The sequence below is a fragment of the Trichoderma citrinoviride genome (genome assembly GCF_003025115.1).
Source record: "Trichoderma citrinoviride strain TUCIM 6016 unplaced genomic scaffold BBK36scaffold_10, whole genome shotgun sequence".
NCBI lineage: Eukaryota > Fungi > Ascomycota > Sordariomycetes > Hypocreales > Hypocreaceae > Trichoderma > Trichoderma citrinoviride.
Genome location: NW_020194718.1, coordinates 450,721 through 474,293, shown reverse-complemented (window position 1 = coordinate 474,293; position 23,573 = coordinate 450,721). Strand labels below are relative to the sequence as shown.

The following is a 23,573-nucleotide window of genomic DNA, read 5'->3' as shown; positions in this document are numbered from 1 at the left end:
AAAGAGAACTTGAAGTCATCGTATTGCTCTCTCGAACGTTTACCAGATACCCGGGTAGTGTCAAAGATTCACAATAAAAGGCATTCAATAACAAGATAAATTCAGTGTATATATCCAACCAAACGCCGTTTAGCTTTGGGACGCGCATCTAGTAGCCAAATATACCCTCCATCCAAATTACCCAACAAGATACTGTAATCTCGACCGTAAACCCTTCGCCTACGTATACCTGATACATTTTCAAAAATAAAGGAGAAACAAGGTGAAATAGACCATGACGCCATGGTATCTTCTGTGTTGCAACAACACAGCAGCATTGAAGGGTTTGGCTCACAACTCTTCGTCACCATCGCACTGCTGCGTAATGACGACGCGGCTGACCTCGAGCTGAGGCTGGGTCCAAGTAGGGTACCATGAGTCACGAGCGTCCCAAAAGTCTTTCGGGGCATTGGGAGAGTGGTCCAACCAAGGCTTGCCAGATTTGCCGTCCTCAAACCAGCCGTTTGTCCCGCCGACAGCGAGGTTCAGGATGAGGTAGAACTCCTGGTCAAAGGGGGTATTGTCACGGCCCGTCTGGCTCCAGATGTCAACCAGACGCGTGCCGTTGGACGTGGAGTCAGGGAAGGCGCCGCGCTTCCACATGGGCTTGTTGAAGTTGACATAGGTGACTTGCAGCAGCCGGCTGTTGACGTAGGTGAAGAGGTACTTCTGCGACCACTCGAGGCCGAATGTGTTGAAACCCTGGCTGTAGGTGCTGTGCAGAGACTTGCGCTTGTTGTTGGTCTTCCACCAAGCATCGTTGGCCGGGTCGGGACCCCAGTGCAGGGCTGACGAAGCAATGTTGTTGCCTCCCTGGCCGTAGGTGTGGTTGTTTCCGCGCGACTCCATGATGTCAATTTCTCCAGAGCAAGGCCAGGGCCCGTAGGTGTCCTTGACAGGCAACATCCAGATGGCGGGCCACAGCCAGTCGCCCACAGGCAGCTTCGCAGTGACTTCGACACGGCCATACTTGAGCGTTGCGCCCTTTTTGGTGTTGATGCGGCCGGAGAGTGTCGGGGGAACAATGGTGGAGTTGCCGTTGGTGGTGTTGGTGGCAGCAACGCAGCTATAGTAGTCTGTCGAGGTGCAAGTGCCGTCCTTGAGCAAGTTGATGACGTTGTTCTTCTCAACCAGGTTGGCATCTTGCAGCGTTGCCTTGATCATGAGATGGCCATTGTCGCCAATGTAGACGTTGCTATCGCCGCCAGTCGTCTGTTCGAACTCGCCGTTGCTGGATTTCGTGTAAGTCAGTAAAAGCGCATGAGACCGGCACTCGATTCAAGCAAGGCACTTACCCAAAGCCGCCAACCTGCACCTCTTTGGTCCAAATGCTGGGATCAAGACCGCCGCTGAAGTCCTCATCTAAGACTGGACAGTACTTGTGGTGGACGACACTTCGCAAGCCGTCCCAAACCAGGAAGCCAGAGATGGCCAGGCCCAGGAGGATGCCGAGGAGGGGCAGTATCGTGACCCATTTCTCCTTGGGGTCGGTCTTGTTCAACCAAGGCTTCTCGATCTCGCCCTTCTTGACGAGTCGCGAGTGGAAATACCGCTGGCCGCCACGAGCTTCAGCGGGTTCTTCGTAGGGGCTGCCGCTCGAGCCCTCAAAGCTGGAGGCAGGCCGTGAAGCGTCCGGGCTCACGAAGGGGTTTGTGCCGGGTCCCTGGGCATTTGAGGCCGTGTCAGTGTTGTCAAAGAGGTTGCGGCTGGCATCAGTGTTGGGCGTTCCAGGGCGGAGAGGCGTGGGCGCGCTGGATGTTGCGGCCGAGGGGACGACGGGAGGTCGCCCGTAGAAGTTCTGCTCCATTGAGATGCTGCTCTATGAATGGGTGGATGGTCTGATGCGTCGACAGGACTCTGGGTGTGAGGTTGCAACAGACGGCTTGGATTGGGACTTGGAGGGAATCCGTGGGCACCTTATGAGACACGCAGGAAAGAAAGAAAGAGAGGCCGCTGCGACGGTGACGTATGGATTGGGGAGAGGGTAGATACTAAGTTGTGAGAGAATGATTGAGTGAGTGGGGAGGGTCTGATATCCCAGGAATCAGGTCGATGGAAGCACCTTGCGCGAAGTACACAATCTCAACTGGACAGAGGGACTGCGGCCGCTGCAATGGAGAAGAAGTAGGAGGAGGAGATTGGGAATTATCGCCTCAAGCCTCTTCTCAGCTGGGCGGGCGCGTGCAGATGGACTGTTGAGGCTGTCCTGGGCCTTGGATTGGTATCAGTCGTCCAGCCGAGTTGCTGTACTGGTGCGACCTCAGACGGCACCTCGTGGCAAAGGTACATGTACATGCGCATGTGCGTCTGCGATGCCTGATACCTGAGGTATCCGTGAGCCATTCACTGTCGACACCCTCAAACTTTTTTTGCTTCTTCCAACTCTTTTTCCTGCAGCTACAACTATCAATCACCTTACGCTCCCCCCGGTCTCGTCCAGCGGAGACCCGGCAACTCAATAACGCATCCAACCACCCGCTCGCAACCTGCAGGGCCTGGAATATCGCGACTTGCGAGCTGTCGAGGGCGTGTGCAGTGAGCTGCAGCGAGTTGCAGCTCCTTGTCCAGCGCCAAGGTGCCGTCCCTTGTTGCTAAGCTGATCCCTGCCGCCTGGCTTCGACTCAAACTTTCCTGTTCGCTGCATGTACAACTAAAGTGTGTCTCTTTGCTGGCCCAGCTCCACACCCCCGGACAGCTTAAACTCTGTCCTATCAAGCAGCGCTGATGGTGAGCATGGCACGAGCAGAAGCAAAGAAGCAGGGACCGGGGCCAGGCTAACAGTTATTCGGTATGCTTAGATCTTACCATGTTGTTAACCCGGTGCCTGTTTTCCGCGGCCGCATAGCGGTACCAACTCCCGCAGAACGGCCGCGAGGACGCTGGTGTAGCAGATAAGGTTATACTGCCAATTCAGGCACAGGGTCCGTCGATGGCCTCGTTCTGATCAGAGTTTGTCGGCTCCGGCGTGGGTATTCGGCTGTGTGCATCGCCAGAGCACCACCCACTGCAACCCTTGTGGCAAGACAAGCGCCCTACAGCCTACAATGTGCCAAAGTACGAGTGCTACGAAGTATGTACCTGCGCAGCCGATACATCATACGGTGGTACGAAGTACAGAGGATACTATGGACATTCGCATGATGACCTCTGCCGGATTCACACGGCGACTTCGTATCAATCCTGTTTGTTGCAGCGCCAAGCTCTGATTTGATATTGCTAGCGACTATCGATCAGCCGCATCAACCGCATCCGCTATACCCACTGCCAGTGCGACAAGAGAGAGAGCCTGCGGTGGCACACGGCACCGCGTCCTGAGAAGGAACTGATTGACTGATGCTCTGCCGCAGAGCCGGGCCACTCTTCCTGCAAGACAACGGGCAGATGCCCTCAGACAGAGCAAACTCTTTCGCTCTCGACAGGGACAGCGCTAGAAGGCCGGTCGGGCCTGTATCCGGCGCCTTTCGAGCGCTAAAGCTGGCGGACTGCGATGCCCCTGGCTTGACACTGGCCGGCGGCACAAGCCGGATCGCGGGTCCCGGTGCTGGCCACTCGATGCGAAGCTGTAAAAGCAGCGACAGGTGGCTGCGATTAGATGCCGCTGTGGCTTCCCTCTTGCTCAGCGCCCGCCATTCAGCCTTCTCTCTTCCATGCGGTGCCTGAAGATCCCCTGTCACCCAGTCCGTCATGCCTCTCACCGCTTTCGATAGAGACACGCCCTCACGAGCACACACACACCACGATCAGATGCAACAATCATGGTCAATCGACCATCTTTGACTCCTCCCGCATTTGCACTAGCCAGGGCCACACCAGAATTGCTGGCAACTTCGGAATGACGAGACTTTCCGCCACCAGAAACTGCAGCAGATTCCGCGTTAATGCCGCCAAGAAGCCGGACCAAGGAAGAAAGGGCACCGAGAGGCCGCAGTGGAAGCTGTCGGTCCGTTTTGTCGACTTGTGCCGGTGTTAGCTTGGGCAAGACGTGGGAAACCTTGCCGGGTAAATTGATGCCAACACAAAGGAACCATGACAAGGTTCCGTCTCTGCATGGTTCGTTGGAGGCATGAAACCAAGTGAGGGACTTGGTTATCCAACCATCTGCCTCGGGGATGACGGCCTCGAGTCTTGCTGGATCGCTCACATTGGTATTGTGCCTGGCAAGGTTCAAGGTCGATGGCATAAAACTCAAATTGATTGCCCCAACGAGGATCGCGGTCTACAGCAAAATATGATCAGATGCTTCATCCCGAGGTCACGATCCAAGCTGTGTCCACTTTGCGCGTGCGTGTAAGTCAGAGATGCAAGGGAAGCCACTTATAGGTCTCACCTCCGCCCTCATTTACGTCATTCAGATCCAGCTGCTGAACTTTGTTGCCCCAGATCCGACACATAAAACAACTACATCCCTACCACTGGGGCTCTCCAAGAGCATCGTCTGGTCAATGCGGGCTGTCCATGGCCGCTATACTTCGGAATCAGAGCGGAAAGAGAGGATAGGGCAAGGACAGGCAAAGAAAAAAAAAAAGAGACGAATGGGGACTGACGCTGTCCGCAGCCAATAGCCGCTCCACCACGCTGATCGATTCAAACTCACGGCTTATGCCTCACATCTTCGGTCGAGGCAATACCATGTCGAAGAGCGGCGATTCATCTGCACAACTCAATTGAGTTGGCCGATAAGGGCGCAGGGAGTCGCACGTTGAGCTGGACAAGGCCGCAGCCCGGATAGCCTTTGCCGATTGACACATGGACAGGCAGACGCTGGGCAACACTCATTTTGTCTTGCTGATAGCACCGAACAGGACCTGATCAGACCCCTTGACCTCACCTACGAATTACAGCCCAGGGCAAATCAAGAAATCTACGAGAATGCGGCAGCAAAGGTCCGGCTTGGCGAGACCGCAACTGACGCTTTGTCTACTGCTAGCATCCATATGAATTTCTCCCCTCCGGACCAGATGTCGTGAGCGGAGACAGGATACCGCGGGCTGCTAAACAATGGCAGCTGAAGTCTCGAGGCTAACGTGTGGCTTGACTCCGCCGCGGTGGGGGTTTCTTTGCTGGCATGGCTTCTAGTCTACCCGCCTGAGTGTCCTTTGGAATGCATTCACTATCATGGATCTCGATGAGCTTGGAGTCAAGTCATATCGATTCTGCGGCCGCAGGTTGGGTTCACGACCAGCCAGGAACCTGTTTGTCTTTCGCCATCCTGTCCATTTACGGATAAATGGGAAGCGAAGAAAAGACAGAAGGAGCTGAGATCGACAGACCAGAACAATGGCCGTCTGCTGCCCCCACCTCCAAGCAGCACCGCAACCACCAATCGATGAGGCTCGCTCTATTTTTATCGGCACGGCTAGCGTTGACGCCTTTGTCGGCTCCGTGTCTCAGTCAAGCAAACCTCGTATAGCTCGCGGGTGTGTGTCGTGGCGTGATGCCAGTCAATGGAGATGCCAACAGGCGAGTTTGCTGTGCTTCGTCTTGGTAACGAGCGGGAATATACAGACACCACGAGAGCTGTATTGGATGCGGAGCGCAAAGACCATGCGCCGGCTCCTTGGTTGGCCGTCTTCAGGGCTAGAGGAAAGCATCAGAGGACTCTTGGAAAGAAGCCCACTGCCGGTGCCATTCCTCGTATTTCCGCGAATTTTGTTGTGTAACTCACATCTACATCGACTCACGGCCACTTGCGCCTACAGCAAGTATGACAACGATGTCACATACTCGTACAAATCCTTGAGTTACCTACTAATCTTATCAACTACCTACATAGTGCAACCAACCAAGCAAGCCTCCTGATCACCCGCCATGCCATCTACGAGTCCATCTGATGCCCTTGTGCTACCACCTCTCGTCCACCTGCTCAACTCAACTTTCCTATGTGAAGTAGATCGGAGATATCAGCAAACAGGATGGACAAAACAACGTTCAAGGTGATGCCCAGTGACCAGGCCTTCGCAATCATGTCGTGTCACTCCAATGCATAGATAGGATCCTCCTGCTGACTGGAGGGACTGCCACCGCTGAGAGGACTCGGACTTGCTGGTCTTTCCACCAAGCATAAGGCGCTGTCACTTTCATCCTACAGGTGATATCATGGAAAAGCCTAATACTCGGCCCGCTGGATAGGGCTCCGAGTTCAAAGCCATGTGGATCACCACGGCTCTTATCCATCGCATGGTCTTTTCCGCTTCCACAGCCCGGAAGCTCCATAAAACTACGGCATGACGGACGGAGCATGACTCGGGCAAGATCGGGTAGCTCCCGAAGTGGTCATACAGGGATCACGCCCAGTTGGTACCACTCCTGTTTCTGTTTACTCACTCTCTTTTCCCTTGCCATCAGGCTGCCGCTGTTGCAACAGACCTCGTACATCGCGTGGCGCTACTTTACTTGGGAAAAAGGCGAAGAAGGGTTCCGCTTTTTGCGGTCGCGCTTGTGATGCAGGATGGCTCGTATCGTATGGATGCAGGACCGGAGCTGCCAGGGGTTGTTGATGCAACGATTGGGCGGCACCTCGTTGTTGAGATGCCCCGTCGACACCGCGGGATACGATGCAGACCACATATTGCCGCGTTGTTAGTGTTTATGGGAAGAGCAAGTCAGAGTGGTCGATTCGCCTTTTGCAGCCTCTCTGCGTGTGGTTGCGTCTGCTCGTATCCTCCTCGGTTTTTGCAAGGGCACCATGCCAACACACACCAAACTACTGCCGGGCTGCATCACGTATGCAGCTGCAATCCCTTTTGGCACTGCTTTGACTTGCTTTTTCCTCTCTCGAATCTACTATCATCGAGATTTTGCATGGGCTGTTATTCCGTCCTCGTACATGCAGTGCGTCCCAACTCGCTGCTCCTACTAACGCCAACAGCAGCCCTTGCTCGTTACTGCAATGTCGGCTCACGACTTCAGCTCGCCAGGTAGCATTGGCACCAAGGCCGCCATGCCATTGATAACGGACGAAGGTGGGATTCCAGGCCAATCAAGGCACATCCCAGCCGCTGGAAGATTGGCACCAGGACTAGCTTTTGCGTTCGACGCTGGCCAAGCCGAGAGGCGCCCGCGAATGCCGATCATCCAGGAACCTCGCCCGTTCCCAGCCCTCTGTCAATACACGGATATTACTTCGTGCTTTTACTAGGTACACGGTACTACCGAAGAGCTGTTGATAGTTGGTACAGTAAACCCGAGGAGCCCCAATGGCAAGCATCATGTACTGTACGCGAGGCATCTGAAATGCTACCTAGCAGGTCGACACAGCTGCCCAATATCTTTCGGTCACCTCGTCTCCTTGCATTTCTTGCCAGCGCACAGCATCAAGAGGATCAGACCAGGACGTTCAGCTCTCAACTCTGTATCTTGTTGACACTATTGCAGGCTGGGACTTTGCAAGTCGGACAATTGACTTCTCACTGCATGCTGAATCCTGCCAAGCACGGCCTCTACCTGTTTCCCACTCTGCTCTTCCAGCTATAATACAAGAACCAGAGCTGTGAGAGCTGTCGACTGCGTACGCCTCAGCTACGTTAGTCTACACACTATTGTCGAGCTATCGTACAGCCAATTCGTGTCCCTTGAAGTCCGATCCCTTTTCTCGCCGTTTATACGCTGTGGGAAAGAAGCTGGGTTTTTTTTTTCTGGCGAACAGAGATATCATCATTACCGGTCCAGTCAACTGCTCGCTCCAAGTTACTCAAGGCATACAGCTGCTGCTGCTAGGGCTGCTATATACTGCCACGGCCTCTTGGTACACGACGGGCATCTAAGCTCGCCTTCTTACCTATCCAATTTCTCATTCCACAGCCTCTTTGCATCGTGACGATGCTCTCAAAAGGCCTCTTGACTTTGGCGGCGCTGCTCGTCTCTGCCGTTTCAGCAGATCCTCGGGAGCTAGGGACGGTGCTTGCTGACAACAAAGATTTGTCCACGTACTATTCGCTCCTCAAGGTATGTATCGTGAGCTAATGGAGAAGACAAACATGTGGTGTGTGTACTAATTTGCGTCTGCAGAAATATCCCGAAGTTCTACTCCAGCTGCCCAGCTATGCAGGCGTTACTGTATGTGTGATCTTATCACCAGTCCATCCATCCCCTCGCCGTGGATCATTCATTGATCGAAACGTCGATTGCACATACCACAATGGATCTCTTGCTAACTCTTCTGCCAGATCGTTGCGCCTTCAAACGAGGCCTTCAAAAACATCCCCTATACCGCCCTCAATGGCATCTGGGATCCAGATGACAAGGCCACCACCGTGCCGCTCCTGCAATACCACGTCCTTCTAGGAACAGTCGCAACCGCTGGTCTCGACACGGGCCCAACATATGTCCGGTCCACGCTCCTCACCAGCCCTCGCTACACCAACGTGACGTTTGGCCAGAACGTCCTCATCGCCAAGCAGCCCGGCGACACCGTCGTCTTCACCACCAGCATGGGCACCCGCTGCACGCTGCAGGAGGGCGACATCACCTTCCAGGGCGGCCTCGTCCAGGTGGTGGACAACCTCCTCATCCCCCCTGCCCGCATTGAGAACACTACCAAGGCGTTCAACGTGCCCAACTTCCTGGGCGGTCTCTACGCGAGCAAGCTCATGCCCAAGATCTCGGACGAGCAGAACATCACCGTCTTCGCCCCCGTAGACAGCGCCTTTGCCGCCGTCGGCGGCTCGCTCAAGCACCTCGACGCGAAGTCTCTCGCCCGCGTCATGGGCTACCACGTCATCCCCAACCAGGTGCTCGTCTCGTCCGCCCTGACCAACGGCACGCGCTTCGAGACGCTGGCCAAGAACGCCGCCGGCAACGCCCCGGAGTCCATCACCATCCGCCAGGCCGGCAACAACAAGTTTGTCGACTCGGCGCAGATTGTGCAGCCCGACATTCTGCTCGCCAACGGCATCATGCACCTCATCTCCAACGTGCTGAACCCCGATGCCGATGCCGCGCTGCCGAATCCCACCGCGCCCACGCAGGCGCCCGTGTTCCCCGTGAGCACGGCGAGGAACCCGTTCACTTCGGCGCTGCCGTGCACGGTTTCTTGCCCGGTCCCTACGACGGCGTACAACACTACCTCTGAGCCGACCGCTACGAGCACGACGAGCGTCTTCACGAGTAAGAGCAAGGGCGCTGCTGGAGCTTTGGCTACGGCGAATATTCACGCTGCCGGGGCGGCGCTTGGTTTGCTTGGCGCGGGCATGTTGTTGTGAAGGAGTAGATAATGGTGGATGTTTTGTCTTTTCTTCGTCGTCGTCGCGTAGAATGAAGACTCATGCTCCCCTTCTTCCTCGTGGAGGTGCATTGAAAAGGTGTGTTTTAAAAAGGAATCGTTGAGCCTTCGCTGGCTGTTTGTGGGAGACATGACGATATGAGACATGGACGTAATGAGCTGGCTTTGGATCTTGTCCTATCGTCTTGATTAGGTTTTATTTCATACTCTATAGAATAGGGGAGCGTATGCTCCTCTTCGATCATTTATCATGTTATAAGGATATGAAAGTTCAAACTCCTCCAACTGAGTCCCGCCATGAAGTGAAGCTGTTGTTGCTTTAGCCTACATACTCCCTTGCCGAAATATGTGTATACACTTGTATATGCGATGGGGAGAAGAAAAAGGATACAGATGGTTTGCTCACACCATGTTCAAGAGAGTACAGCGTAACGACATGGCAAGACCACCAGCGCGACATCAGGCCCGGAAAAAAGGCAATGTAGGTGTTTTACTCTCGTCGTTCTATACCTATAGTTAATTCTCCATGGCCATATATGAACAGCACATATTACCTTGGAAGACGGTCTCTCCACAGATACTCTTTGTCTTTTCATCAATATGAAGTACGACGATATATATATATGCAGACTCAGAAGCCCCAAAACAGTTCGTGTGAAATGTAACCTGCAATCTGTGAACGGGAAGAGATACTCAAAGAGAGGGAATGAAACGGAACGAAACGGGATGGGACGAAGACGAGCACACAAACCACAGTCTCACAAAAGGAGAAAGCATAGAAGTTACCAGATCAAAGTTACCAACGACCCAACATGTCCCATGATCAAACAGTGCTGGAAGCTCATATCCCAGTATATACACAGGACAAAAAGAAACAAGAACGCACACGTCGAAAGTTTAGTGATGGTAGACTCAAAGGGACTGGGCATAGATTGGGACTTTTCCCATTTTTCCGGGTGCGGGTTTTGCCCCCTTTTTTGCTACTCTGGACAGGCACAGATGAAAGTTGCATCTCTCGAAGATAAACTTCGAACAGACACGTTTACTTTGATAGATGAGCTGACGACGAGGAAAGATCGAAAGAAGCGTATGACTTGGGTTTCAGATTTGTAGTATCCCAGGATAAGGTTGAGGCATGAATGATGTGATGGACCTGGTCGTCGTGTAGATGAGAATGACAACTCGCATCAATCTTTCCAGGGTCAAGGAAGATACTCTCTGCCATTGGAGATGATACTTCAGCATCAAACGAAAAGGGGGCTGAACCGGTCAAAGGCACCAAACGGCACCAAGAGAACTTCTTCTTCGATGAGAAAATATGCAGGGTAACGCTCATCCATACTCTCGTGATTTGCAAAAAGCCAAGCGAGCTACCCCATCAATCGCGCGTTCATAACCTACACGCAAAGATGGTGGTGTGAAATGAACTGTATAACAAGCTTCTTATTTCGTCTTCGAGCAGCTGTCCAGCCTTTCTTGATCCAATCAACAAAGCTTTATCTGATGCATGCTGTCCACGGAAACTCGAGTACTGTAGCGTGTCAAGTTCACACAAGGCGTTCGATATAGGTAAGGGATGGAAACTGTAAAAGAACAGCGGCTTGAGGTAAACCGTTACAATGAGATGGTTTTCGAGTATGTTGCCATTTCTCTGGGCTCGTCAAACCAGACACAAGAATTGAAAATTGTCGACATGGCCTCTCGGTTTTACATAGCTCGTCTACTTATGAGAGGCCTGCGTGATTTGCTCATTGGCAGAAGACAAGGTCTGATCAAGGAACCAATATCGTCGAAGAGCTTCCCCTCGACGTAAGCTTGCAGAGAGTCGACTGTCAGGAGATTCAAGGTATACTCACAAGCTCCAAAAAAAACCGTCACACTTGGATGGACCTCGTCCAAGCTGATAGGGCATTAAGCCGTACACGATCTTGTCATATCTCTATAGGCAGCGCCCATTGTATACTTTCAATTAGGCCTACACAGCCGTTGTGGTATCTGTATTTTAGAAGCTCTATGCCGAATGAATCCCCTACAATGTTCAATGCCTTCTTACTGGAAGAAACCGTCGAGATGCTGTAATCCTCAGGATGCTTTTCCGAGCTCCAAAACGCCATTTGCTCCAACGTAAACCAAACACCCCCGGCCTGGGCTTTCATGTCACCTCAGCCTCCTCATCTATAGTTCCGTCCTCGACTCCGCGAACCGCTCCGTTCGCTGTCGTAGCTGCGGCTCCGGCTCCGGCTGCGGCTCCGACTCCGACTGCCACTGAGACTCCGATTGCGGCGTCGGACATCGTAGTCGTCATATCGACCCGCTCCGTTCCCTCCTCCCCGCCTCCTGGGCAGTGGCGATCTCGACCTCGACCTCGATCGAGACGAGTACGAACCGTGAGACCGGCTGCGATATCGCCGACCTGCGCCACCGCGAGAAGGAGGAGCACCCCGAGGAGACCGCGATCGACCTGGCGACAGGGGATTCGGCCGGTAGACGTCGGATCGAGGACCGTACCCCCTTGCTCCCCGCGGGCCAGAAGGCGGACCACGTCCCCGGGTGCCGTGAAAGGGAGGTCGGGAATCCAGCTCTGCGATTCGGTTCGCGTTTCGGCGGGACATGGGGGGTTCGGGAGACAGCTTGCTGCGCTGGGTCGAGACGGAAACGTTGATGGTGGAGCCGTCGATTTGCGCCTCGTGCATGTGTGCGATGGCGGCTTCGGCGTCGGCGTGGTGGTCGTAGAGGATATATGCGGTGCCACGGTTGGTTCCGACTGTATGATGTGCATCATTGTTAGTTACAGCGTCCATTGGAAAAGGAACTTGAGAGGGGACTGACAGGTTCTGTTCATGGGGAGGTCGAGGTCGTAGATGGGGCCAAACTGGCCGAATATCTCAAAGAGATGGTCTTCATTGACATTCTTGGAGAGCCTCTCCACCACAATCTGTAGCCAAGCATCCGGTTAGCTCAATTGCGTTTCCATTGGCTTGTCCCATCGTGGATACCAGCTGCAAACAAACCTTGGTGTATCGGGGAGGGCTGTCGCTGGGCGAGCGACTGTCTCTGCCGCGGTCTCGGCTCCTGTCCCGACTGCTGCTCCTGTGACGGCCATTCCGGCGAGGCGGAGTGTATGAGCGTGACCGCGACCGTGATCGTGACTGTGAGGGTGCTCTTGATATGGACCTGGACCTGGACCGCGAGCGCGACAGAGACGGCGAATCGTAGCGTCGGCGGCGGCCTGGGGGCGATGGAGAGGCTACGGATCGCGGAGGCGAGCGCGATGCCGACCGGTGACGGCTGCGGGATGGCGATCGCGACGGTGCCATTGTCGGGCGCGGAAGTTGGTGAATCGCGATGCCCTGCGGTGGGGGTTTTACTGCAAAGCGATCACCAAGTTTTGAGCTTTGCGAAGCTGCGTCACGAAATCCGGAGCTACCTTATCGGTGGGTTGATGCGTGGTCATGTGACAGCTTCGCTGAGGTGCTTCAAGGTAATTACAGGGCATCTTCAGCTGTACTTGGTGCTTGCTGCATTGAATGGACGAGGATCTATTACTTTCTTTGAAATCATATAAAATTCCATTCATCAGTGTTGATTTCGTAAAGATGTTTGGTTCTGTCAGAGCTATTCTAGCACAGAAGGCTTCTACAGCAGTCGCTCACTACAGTGACCAGCTCACGAGTTGATGTCAGGTACCGAGTCGACAATCCAACATCGTCACCAGATATCTACATGCAAGTGCCATTTGTCACCGGGTTGGGATGCATCTCTTCAAGCAGCATGTCCGTTTCGTCCAATTCAGTCACCGTTATCCCCTCCGTTTTGCCAATCAGGACAAGGCAACCGTTGGATAAAGTCTCCTTTCCGCAGGGCAGAACAAACGCCATGATGTCACGGTAGGGCGATGGTGAGGCAGAACCCGCATCAGCAACTGGAACAAAAGCATGTGAACAATCTTGACTTTTGCATGCATGGATCATATACATACATACTACTTACTACTGTACTCTATCAGCAGCAGCATGCAGTAAGTTGGCATCTCCCGGCTGCTCCCCCTTGCACCAACCCTCGCGTAGGCCCGAGAGGGTGTCGAGCGGAAGAGCTGCATCGATGATGACACTCGCTACATGTACTTGGTACTGGGCCCGTAACCGACGGTATTGAGGCATGCCCACTCCATTTCCTCCTTTCCCTCTGCTGTCTCTCCTCTGCTGATAACAAAAGGACCAATCGTCGGAATCAGCTCGCCACTGCTGCGGCACAAGCTGCGCTGCTCCAGCTCACAGGCAGCCGACGAGAAGCGCTCCATCCCGCAGATCAGAAACACCTCATCAAGAGCATCTCGTCCTGCGACGATGTGAGCAGCTGAAGAGCGGGTAAACAAGGTTTTGCTGCCCTCGACGATGCGCGTCAGGTGAGCAACCCAGCAAGAGGCTCAGCACCGAAAATCCCCATCATCACCATCATCCAAAGCCGGCGAACGGGAGAGCTGCCCAGCAAATAAGAGATACGAGCCCATACAAGTCGAAGCCCCCTCCCTCCCCCTCCCAGAATAAACATCCAATGACCCTTCAAAGCCCCCCCTTGCACTGCTCGGTTCCCCCGCTCTCCTGAAGGAGGGGGGCGATGAAATAAAGAGAATCACATGAGAGGGTGAATTTTCACTTCTGACCTGCCTCGCCCTTCTGACTGGAGGATAAGAGTAATCCCCCTTTTGCACTTTGCTGGGCCAACGGGGCCGCGTTATTGGTGGTTAATCCGAGGGGAACTTTGCTTTGTTGTGTTTATTTCTTTTCGCAGTTACCTTCTCTGTTTATCTGGGCTCGTAGTCCATAATAGTATATGCAAAGTAAATTTCGGCTTGCAACTTTAATTCGCCCTTGGTTCCTTGAGATTTGCCTTTCTCGACGGGGTTTGACCACATGGTTTGACCATGCCCGGCATCTGGCTGACTTCCGGTGCCTTTACCAGTCTCTTTTTTTGACTTTGAGCAAAGAGTTCTGTGATATTTATCCATTTATCGAATTTATCTTTTATTTCTTACCGTAGTTCCCGTCCGTTTCTTTAGGTTGGTTGTGCGGGCAACGCTTGGAGGCTATTTACTCCTCCTTGCGCACGATGCTTTTTTGCAGGTGTCGATGATAAGAAGACGCGGATCCTCCTCCTCTCCATTTGCCACAATAAAGACAGAAGCCAACAAAACGATGAACCAAAAAAATGCGAATCAAGTGACGCGGCATAGCCCGAGAGTTCTGCAGCGGAACCAATGTATAATATATTAAACCCGCGGCTCAAGATGTCACTCGCTGGATGTCGTAGGGCTGGCAATTAATCAAAAGACTGCGGGCACCTTTGCAGCAGCACCCCAAGCCGTCGCAAAGCAGTGTACAATCTATTGCGACAAACACACTAGTAGTATTCGTTTCTTGATACCGAAAGCATACAAGAAGCTTAACTAGATCACAAGGATGGCCTGTTTTCCCCCCGTAATATGGTGCCTGTGAATGATTTACAGGGTCGATAGAGTGATGAGCACATGCTGATGCTGCATGCACTGAGCCGAGGCCAAATGCCCGTGATCCTTGCCGCCTTTACTTTTTCCCGCACACTCTTGCCCCTGAATGACAGCATTGACGACAGACTGCTGTTTGATTCATATTACTACAAGTAATTACAGTCTCTCATAAAGAGAAGAATCGCCGGTAGGCCGCAACTGGATGACGAGGTAATGAAGCTGCTGCGACAGGCTGTTTACGTCAAAGGCCCGGCAGAACCTTTAGCCCCCCGTGTCATTGGTGGAAATAGACTCACGAGGCAGAGGAGGGGGATGAGGGGGGGGGATGAGGTACTGCAGCCTTGTGGGAGACACCTGTAACATAGTATCTACAATCATCCAAATTGTAATTCAACACTTTTTTTCTTTTTCGTATCTTTTTAGGATTTTATCTTATTTCACTTTTGATTTGCAGAAATCATTGCTCCAGTGGCGCCGCAACCAAAGCAATCAAAGACATCGAAGTGATAATAGCCCCTGTATGTACCAGTACTCCTGTATCGTCCCCATCAACTCCGAACAACAAATTAACCCATACAAAGCACATGGAATGCGCCACAGCATCTCTCTCGAGTCGGCAGTTGAGAGAAACACCGCAAATCCTTGGCCAGCTCGTTGGTCCCAAACTGAGAGCCTCAACTCATTAAGCTCCCGGGCCTTCCATTGAGCCTGCAGTCGTAGGGCTGAAGAACGTTCTATTATTGGCAATCGGTAGATGAACAGGCCCAAGGTCTAGATGCTTTGGATATGAACTGATTTATCACTTTCTGCTGACATGTGTAAACTATCGTTTCGATACAGCTTATATCATCACGCGTACACACCTCTATTTCATCTTTTGTTTTCGTGTAAGCCAAGCCACAAGGTTCGCTGCAATTCCCACAGCCGAAGCGGAGAGATGCCGGGTCCCCGGGAGATCCATTCTGCCCTGACCGAGGGTAAGGAAAACTGCGTCCGGGGAAAGACCCGCAATAAACGGGGAGCAAAGGATCTGGAGAAGTGTGGGCGCCACCACGATAACAACCAGCTTCGAAAGACGGAAGATGCCATGTTTTTGCTGGACTGTCAGCAAACTGGGCAAATGTCCGTTCAGTTGCTGATGACTGTTTCTGCTGCTATTGTTTAGGCAGGGAGGTTCACGATCGCAGAGGGAGGGGTGTGTGCCTTGACCATTTCAGTTGATTTGTGATGTTATTTCCATCCTGCGTATTTCCAGAAGCTCGAGGCGAGGTACAGGAGGTGTAACTGATGTCATCTTGGGTGAGACTGTATATTTGCCTTTCCTTCATATGTGGCCAGAATCAAGAATACCGCGTAAGAAGACCTCGCTTAATCATAAGCAGCGCAAAAAGGGTGCGATGCTGTTGTATTCACCGGACGGGCGGATAATAAGAAACCATCAAGAGCAACCACCACCACCACCAGCACCACCACCACGGGTAAGAAAATAATGACCACGAACGAGGCTTTTCAGCAAGCCCAAAAACCCGACAATCTGGTGAATAAGGCATTGGCACACACACACAACAAACAACAAAAGAATAGCAGAACGCATAGTTCATCCGCGGGTGGCCCAATTACCTCCCCGTCTCTTCTCGCCGTGGCTGAAAACGCCTCTTTGAGCTCCCCAAACTCTCACGCACCTCTCTTCACTTTCTCGGGCAAAACTCGCGGCCAACAAGCAATCTTTGTGCGATTAACAGCTAATAAGAACCGGCGGCCGCATTCTCCGCTCTTCCCGCTCGCCAGCTATTATTGAGGGAAAAATGGGCATAATTACACTTCGCAACATACTTACCCCAGATTAAAGAACGCCAGCAAAGCCACAGACAGCACCCTTCTTTCTCTCTCGAACAGAAAAGGGAACCAGTACCCGTGATCAAGCCACATCATTTTGGGCCGCCTCGTTTTTGCGGCAACTCTCAGCTCCGATTTCTGCCTGGTTTCGCAAGTTGCTGCACGATCGGAGGATGCCGACTTGTCCGCACATTGCTGCGTTGCCACGTTGTGGCGGCCTTTCAAATCTCAGGGCCCTCTCAATGGCTGACGAGGCCGGAGGAAGATGTCAGGTTGGGCAGCCTCGTGGCTCTCTCGGAGGGCTGTGGCTGCAAGCTGAATTGCATACTCACAATAGAAGTTCTTCACGTGCGGCAGCCAACGGACAGCTTCATGAATCTTCGTGAATCGTTGAGAAGAAATCCAAGTGCCACCTCTTGATTCATCGCAACCGCGAGAATGTCATTCGTCTACACACCACCTTGCCCGTTCCCTTTGGAGGTTGTCACCACTTGTCGGAGGACATTGTACGGTGAGGCAACCGGATGTTTGTCCGAATCAATCAAGTGACAGTTCAGACAGACCATGCAGGTGTCGCCAGCCTTCCGAGGAACATACTGGAACATGCCAGGCATTCCGTATTTCCTCTCCTATACCGATCACAGCTTAAAAGAACCACCGACAGAGACCGGCCAAAAAGCCTTAGTTTTCGGAGAAGTGACATACCGCAAGAATCTCGGAAATGAGAATAGCCTGATTGGCTGACGGACGACTTGTTCCGTATTCGGCTTCCAGCCACACCAAAGCTGCTTGACCTTCTTTGTGCCCTTTGTGTGTGTGTCTGTAATACTGTAAGTGCTGCGACAAACACACACGCAGGCCATGCGAACAGAGAAGAACCAAGGCTCCACATCCTCGGACTTCATTCGCAGGCTCCCACGTGTCATGGAAGTTTTCTGGAAGCCTGGCCAAAAAGCGGGGTTCCCCACACCTCCATCTTCTCTCTATTTTCTCTTTTATTACCTCGATTTATTTTTTACCTTTTTTTTTTCTTTCTTTTTTTTCCCGCATATTTTATGTAATTCCCACGTTGGAGCTTGACGCCTCCTCTCCGACATTCCAGCAATAACGCACAAGCTGTGTCGGTGTAAGAGGGAAAATAGAGTGCGGCGGGTGTCATGTGCTGCAAGAGAACATGACTTGGCTAGCAAGTTGGGTGGCAGAAGCAATGAATAATGAAAATCATCATGAGTAGTAGGGGAAAAAAGGCCCGGAAGAGGGAAAAAGGCCCCCTTGTCCATGTCACTGTCCTAAAGTGACCTCTCCAATCTGCAGGCCCCCCTGCTTGATCATTCTCCCCGGGTTCTTTTTCTTCTTCTTCTTCTTCCACGTATGTACAAGCTTGGCTTCTATATATTAAAGGGATGCAACATCTGGGGCCAGACTAGGCCCGAACAAGGCAACCTCTTCATCTGGGAGCGGTTCTTATGTTGAGACACGTTGCGGCACCAACACTCGGAATCCCTGCGATGTAACAACCATCTGCGAGATAAGGGGACAGAAAATGCTTGTTTTGTCGGGTGGACTCGGACCCCTGTCTCGCTTCCCGTGGGTTGACAAGCCGGGGTTTGATATGGAGCATTTTGATAACCATCTAGTAGTAGTTGGTATTTCCCTTTGCTGGCTTGCTAGCCGAACAAGTTGCGACGGAAGACAACACACAAACAACTTTGCACCTGCTGTAATAGTATATCCGAGGGCATTCGGATGTCAAGTAATAGAAAAGCAATCACTCAAGAGATAGCGGAGCACAAGGCCCGAGTCAACGCCTTGCCGCTCTGCAGCCGCCATTTCCCCGGTCCGTACCCGTTTCATTCTTCAAAAGGTACTCATACCGACGATGGCAAATAAAGAACGAAATAAAAAGGAATAAAAAGAGGCAAACGGAGGAAAAGATCAGAAACAGAAACACGTCCGGAAAGCCTTCTCATACACGTAGGAGTCTCATGCCACATGAATGCCACGCGGCGACTGTCATACTCCCCTCAGCCACTTTTTTCCCTCTCCCTCGCCATCTCTACCCACATAAAAAGCAAACCTTCACTGAAAAGTAGAGAAGAGACTCATATTATTGTTCCCAGCCTTATTTCCGAATGGCAAATAAATCGAGTCGCGCGGCCGAGTGTCACCGACCGCCTTTGCGCCACACAACGATCCGGAGTGCGCTCCCGCTTTTGACAGAAACAGAACCTGACACTTGACGTAGAAAGCGAACGGTGGCGGTGCCGCATTGCGGTATTCCGCGTACCTTGATGCTTTTTTAACCTTTTGTAATACCCGTGCCATAGCCGAATAGAGGCAGTATTTCCTTCTTTGTGCATACGCTTGCTGTGGTTGCTGTGGCTGGTGAAAGAAAAAACATGTTGTAATACGAGCCCTGCTTCTGTCATCGCCACTTGGGATGAATGCCCGTTTGAGGAGTTGTGTTCCGTTCGCGCGGGACAGCTGCACTGCTTTGTAAGGAGGACAGAAAGAGTCATGAGAAACTTCAAGGACGGCAGCGATGAAGAGTTTTCATTTATATCATTTCCAAGTATTAAAAAATGTGTAAAATTTCTTTAATTATCAAAGCTATTTTTTGACCTGCAGCGTCCATCAGTCACGTTGGCAACACAAACAAACCGCACAAACATAAACAAAGACAAAAACGCTTACCTTTTGTCGCGAAAATGACGTACCCCCTCCAGCTTTTTCAACCTCCTCCGCGATCGAGATCCCGAGGCTTTTCCCATCCCATCCCATCCCCCCCTTTTCGCAGGAAGACGTCCGATTCAAAGGTGCGGCCACCAAACTGACTAACACACGCCCGTAAAGGCACAAGAGCTAAAGCCATCTTTTATTTTATTTTATTTTTCTGCTTTATTTTTTTGTTTTTCCAATTTTCTGGTATTTGACCCCCCCCTTCTTCTTTCGGTACCCCCTCCTGTAAGCCTTCGGACCGTAACGCAAGCCCCTCCTCCCATCGGTGAGGCAAGCAAGCCATAAGTCGGACCTAGTAGTACCGCGCATACTAAATACATCATCTACAGCTTGTCCAAACGCCTCTAGTACCTCTTTGCTTCACTTGGGTAAAACTGCTATTAGTATAGTATAGCCGTTACGGACATGGAGAGGAGGGGCGTGAGACAAAGGTCAGCCATATTCCCTTCTTCTTCTAACTATTCTCTTTCACTGCCAGAAGGAACGGGAAGGAGGAGGAAAATTCCCGAATCTGGCTGCCGAATACCTTTCGTTTTCCCCTCCGTTTTCTTGAAATAGCTAGAGTAGAGAAAGAAATTAGAGCTACCCTTTCTGACTTTGTTCAATGGTGTTTTAGCTAATCATTTCTTCTTGTTTCCGTCCCCGTCAACATGCCAATCTGCGGAGAGAAAGATCAGTTCCTCCCATCTCGGACCTTCTCGTCCATCTTCATCGAGATCAGCGAGATCAAATTCTTTGCCTCTATTCACAGTATTCTCTGAACCCCAATCTTGCAGGGCACTGTCTACAACAAGCCAAAAAATGCAGCAGATGCTCCGAGAAGAATAAATGGCTGCCTGGAAGCCTACCTTGACCTGACGACATATCTTCAGCAATGGACAAACTTCTCCGTAGTCTTGTTTCACTCGGAAAAGAACAAAAAAAAAAAAAAAAAAGAATAAAAGATAATTTTGAAACTTGCCACGCCCTCACCGCTTCACGAATGCATGCGCAACCAAGGGCCCGACAGCTATCAAAGGCCGACGACTGACACATGCATCCCTTATCCCGGTCCACAGCCAAGTCGAAGGAAAACCCAGCTTCCGAAAGAAAACAGAGCAGAAGAAAAGGCCACCAGCAACAACAAAAGCCGATAAGTAGGGGGTGGGAAACAGCTTCCATGAATCTGGCCAGCCCCCCATCGGTGCTGGAAGCGCCATCGCCGAGAGTTGCAGTTCTTCCTCGCGCTTCTTTCTCCGGGGGGACAGCTGCTTAGCTTCCGGTAGAACAAGCACCAAAGCTTAACTAGCATAGCATAGCATAGCATGTCTCGCTACCGGCGAAAACCTTCCAAGTTTCATGACGGTCAACTCTCTCGCCTATCTGGTGTAGATTGTTGCAGAGACCGATGGCACCCCCGGCGCAACCCGCTAGCAGCTCGCGTTAACGCACATGTATGTGCAAAGGGCGTGTCCGTTCCGTCCTGTGAGAAACGCAAGAGTCAGTTCTAGCTAGATGGATCGTCGTCCGAGTCACTTGGACCCCTATATCGAAGAGCGCGCCTATCCTGACGTAAGAGAAGCAAGCAAAGATTACGGCAGCCTTGCTTGTAAGCCGAGCGTTGCAACAAACAACTCGCTCGTGACTTTGGACGGGAACGGGGGATGCGGCTAATCCGAGCATCTTTCATCACGCACGCCAGCCTTGCTGCACGAACTACTCCGATCAACACATGTCGTGGACGCAAAATGTAATGCAACGGTGCGCATATAGCAACGCCAAGGCGAGGCTCCAGCCGGCAGGTCGAAAAGAGAAAGAAAAAAAAAAAAAAAAAGAAGGGGTGAAGAAAGCAGATCGGTGGGTGGGAAGGCTGACGACATTGACGCCCTGAAAACAACACATCGAAACAAAGCCGGCTTTTCTCACAGTTCTCGCCCAAAACCGCAAGTGAGAGACAAGGCAACTGACCAGGGGTGGGGAGAGACAGGTTACCTCATCGAGCACGACTCGTACAATCATTTCCCCATGGGGTGGGGGGAGGGTCACAGGTGGTAGTGGGGGGAGGGGGGGAGAAGAAGACCCAAATCCCTGGCACGCCCTCAGAATTCCGGCCAAACAGAGAGAACTGACTGAAAACAAGCATTGCGCTAATCGACAGTTTGGCGCGTGATGGGTTTACGCTTTGTTGCTTGTTATATGAGAGTGTTTGTTCGAAAACAGAGACGAAAACGGCTGGACGGAAAGTTAAAGGCAAAGATGGAAGAAGAAGCACAAGGGAGCATACACCGAAGGAAGCCGTTGTAGCGGACGCTCATCCTCATCTCACAGCTTCAGATGCAAATGCAACGCAGATACATTCTGTATATTGAATCATCTCCAGCCCACTCTCTTCTCAATTGGTGAAGACGACAAGAATGTGGGGGTTTATGAGCAACAGATGGGGTCCGGAAAAAAGCTGGAATCCGGGGCTCGTCCTGTAAGGGCAGCATGGGGCATCAGCACCGACGTACAGCATGTATGTAAGTGGGAAGCCGTTGATGATCCCCTCGACGATCACCACAAGTCATGGAGATACACCCGTCCAGGAGGCAAATGCCTTCCCTCCACGCTCGGTTCAATCCCATCAGGCTGCTTCTCATCCGTCACGTCCAAATCGTCCAAATGTCGCACAACACATGCCCGCCCATTTAGCCTGCCACGTCCCGTATGCACGTCCTACGTCTTTTTCGCAATCAAAAAAGCAAAAGCAGCCCTATCGAAAATAACGATCCTAATGCACCGGGTGCCAGGTGACGGCGATCCCGCCGCCAATCCATCCCTCAGCGCAGAGAGCCATAGGAGCGCTTCATCACGGGGTCCCAGTTGGCTTTTCCCCAGCGATCGGCTCTGGCCCCTTGGATCCTCGTTGCTTATCCACACCTCTGGGGCTATGACTTCACTTTCATCATCCATCGAGATATGCTCGTTGCAATCGTCCATCAAGAGACAACCGAATAACAATTAATCAACATCAGCATCATCATCAGCGTCGGTGGTATATGTACATATAGTACAGTACTACAGTAATACAACCCCTTTTCATCAAACGACGCAACGATCGCTTCGACCTTGTCCATCTTGGTCCTCACCCCCAACCACCCGGCCAAAACAAGGTATTGCGGGAAAATAGATGCAAGGCACTAATAGAGTGAAGCCGACAAAATGCCCAGCATCTTCATCTCCCCCAGTTTAGCTCAGCTCCGAGCGCCATTCCCCAGCCTACCTATCCTCTAGCGTCTGGGGAAAAAGTCAACGGCGTAGAAAACGTTTTCGTCCCGGCTTCTAGCTGGATCCAGCACACGGCCGAAAGAAACAGAGAGAAGTCACAGAGGAACCTAAAGCTTGACTCCGTTCGCTTTATCTAACCGTAATCGTAGAGGAGGCGCAAAGACAGTCGCGAAAACTAAGCGGTCCTATCTCGTGCTTCGTAAATAGTCTACTACTACTATGTACTATTTGTATGCAGCATGTTTGGCCGGGGAAGCGGAGACAGACGGCCCCCTTTCCCACCAAGATCCATCCTCTGCCTCGTGCAAGGTCAAACGTGTAAGCCGCGTGTGCATTGGCTGCCCTGCGTGTGTGCCTGGGATGGCCTCTCTTCCCTAGACTTGGTGTTTACCATGACTCGCTTGACACGAGACGTGAGGTAAAACTTAATGACGGCTCACTTACAACTTACCATCATCGGCTTCAACTACCGCATCCAAGGAGCCCTGATCATCCTTTCTAGAACAAGCCGCACATGCCAATAGCGTCAAGCCGAGCTCCCAGGCAGCAACGAAGCGAACCAAGTAACAGAAGCCGGCATTTTGTGATATTGACTCGCAGACTTGAAAGCCTATACCTGCGCTACCGAAAATTGCAGAACATTCCGTCCATCCGATTGGGCTCTTTTACATTTGTCTTCTTCATATGTTACATGCTGTGTGTGTACTTCGTGTGTGTATCCCCCCCATGTAGCCTCGATCTTGTAGGCATCTCAACTAAACGAAGCCATCTCGAACACTGGCCATTCGTAGCCTCGACCTGGAAACCCCTTCCGCCTCGTCCCGGATACCCTCCGTCCCTCGAACTAACTACTCGCAGTAGCTTCATCATTCAATCGGCAAAAGCCCAATTCGTCTTTTTCTTTCCTTCATCATCGGCATATAACAAGAACAGACAAGCTAAGCAAATCTACCGTTAATACATAGCTCCCCCATCCCCATCCAAGCC

General features: G+C 52.0%; 4 protein-coding genes across 4 annotated transcripts; 1 reads left to right on the top strand and 3 right to left on the bottom strand.

Annotated features, from left to right (window-relative positions):
• Window positions 1-98: 98 nt before the first annotated feature.
• On the bottom strand, window positions 99-2,253 carry BBK36DRAFT_169387 (glycoside hydrolase family 16 protein). The gene is given in 10 exon segments (XM_024897821.1): window positions 99-118; window positions 132-161; window positions 182-223; window positions 325-1,270; window positions 1,335-1,860; window positions 1,902-1,969; window positions 1,987-2,060; window positions 2,113-2,124; window positions 2,140-2,151; window positions 2,192-2,253. The coding sequence occupies 2 exon segments, from the start codon at window positions 1,844-1,846 to the stop codon at window positions 331-333; spliced, it is 1,452 nt and encodes a 483-aa protein (XP_024747957.1). The 5' UTR covers window positions 1,847-1,860; window positions 1,902-1,969; window positions 1,987-2,060; window positions 2,113-2,124; window positions 2,140-2,151; window positions 2,192-2,253; the 3' UTR covers window positions 99-118; window positions 132-161; window positions 182-223; window positions 325-330.
• Window positions 2,254-2,699: 446 nt separating this feature from the next.
• Window positions 2,700-3,756, bottom strand: BBK36DRAFT_1176903 (hypothetical protein). Its single transcript, XM_024896035.1, has 3 exons — window positions 3,371-3,756; window positions 2,845-2,918; window positions 2,700-2,813 (listed from the first exon to the last, which is right to left on the bottom strand). The coding sequence occupies exons 1-3, from the start codon at window positions 3,723-3,725 to the stop codon at window positions 2,751-2,753; spliced, it is 492 nt and encodes a 163-aa protein (XP_024747956.1). The 5' UTR covers window positions 3,726-3,756; the 3' UTR covers window positions 2,700-2,750.
• Window positions 3,757-8,204: 4,448 nt separating this feature from the next.
• BBK36DRAFT_1176899 (FAS1 domain-containing protein) lies at window positions 8,205-9,239 on the top strand (the record flags this gene model as incomplete). Its single annotated transcript, XM_024896034.1, has 1 exon — window positions 8,205-9,239. A coding segment is annotated over one exon (1,035 nt), but the record flags the coding sequence as incomplete, so codon positions are not given.
• A 2,195-nt stretch (window positions 9,240-11,434) lies between these two features.
• BBK36DRAFT_1170321 (RNA-binding domain-containing protein) lies at window positions 11,435-13,358 on the bottom strand (the record flags this gene model as incomplete). The annotated part of the gene is made up of 6 exons (XM_024895431.1): window positions 11,435-11,530; window positions 11,575-12,023; window positions 12,089-12,194; window positions 12,267-12,439; window positions 12,511-12,609; window positions 13,250-13,358. The coding sequence occupies 6 exons, from the start codon at window positions 13,356-13,358 to the stop codon at window positions 11,435-11,437; spliced, it is 1,032 nt and encodes a 343-aa protein (XP_024747954.1).
• Between the last annotated feature and the right edge of the window lie 10,215 nt (window positions 13,359-23,573).

Coding starts and splice junctions, on each gene's coding strand:
- BBK36DRAFT_169387 (XM_024897821.1), bottom strand. CDS start 1,846: ATGGAGCAGAACTTCTACGGGCGACCTCCCGTCGTCCCCTCGGCCGCA. Junction 1,271..1,334: donor GTGCAGGTTGGCGGCTTTGG/GTAAGTGCCTTG, acceptor CACGAAATCCAG/CAACGGCGAGTTCGAACAGA.
- BBK36DRAFT_1176903 (XM_024896035.1), bottom strand. CDS start 3,725: ATGACGGACTGGGTGACAGGGGATCTTCAGGCACCGCATGGAAGAGAG. Junction 2,919..3,370: donor GGCTCTGCGGCAGAGCATCA/GTCAATCAGTTC, acceptor CTGCTACACCAG/CGTCCTCGCGGCCGTTCTGC. Junction 2,814..2,844: donor GGCACCGGGTTAACAACATG/GTAAGATCTAAG, acceptor AATAACTGTTAG/CCTGGCCCCGGTCCCTGCTT.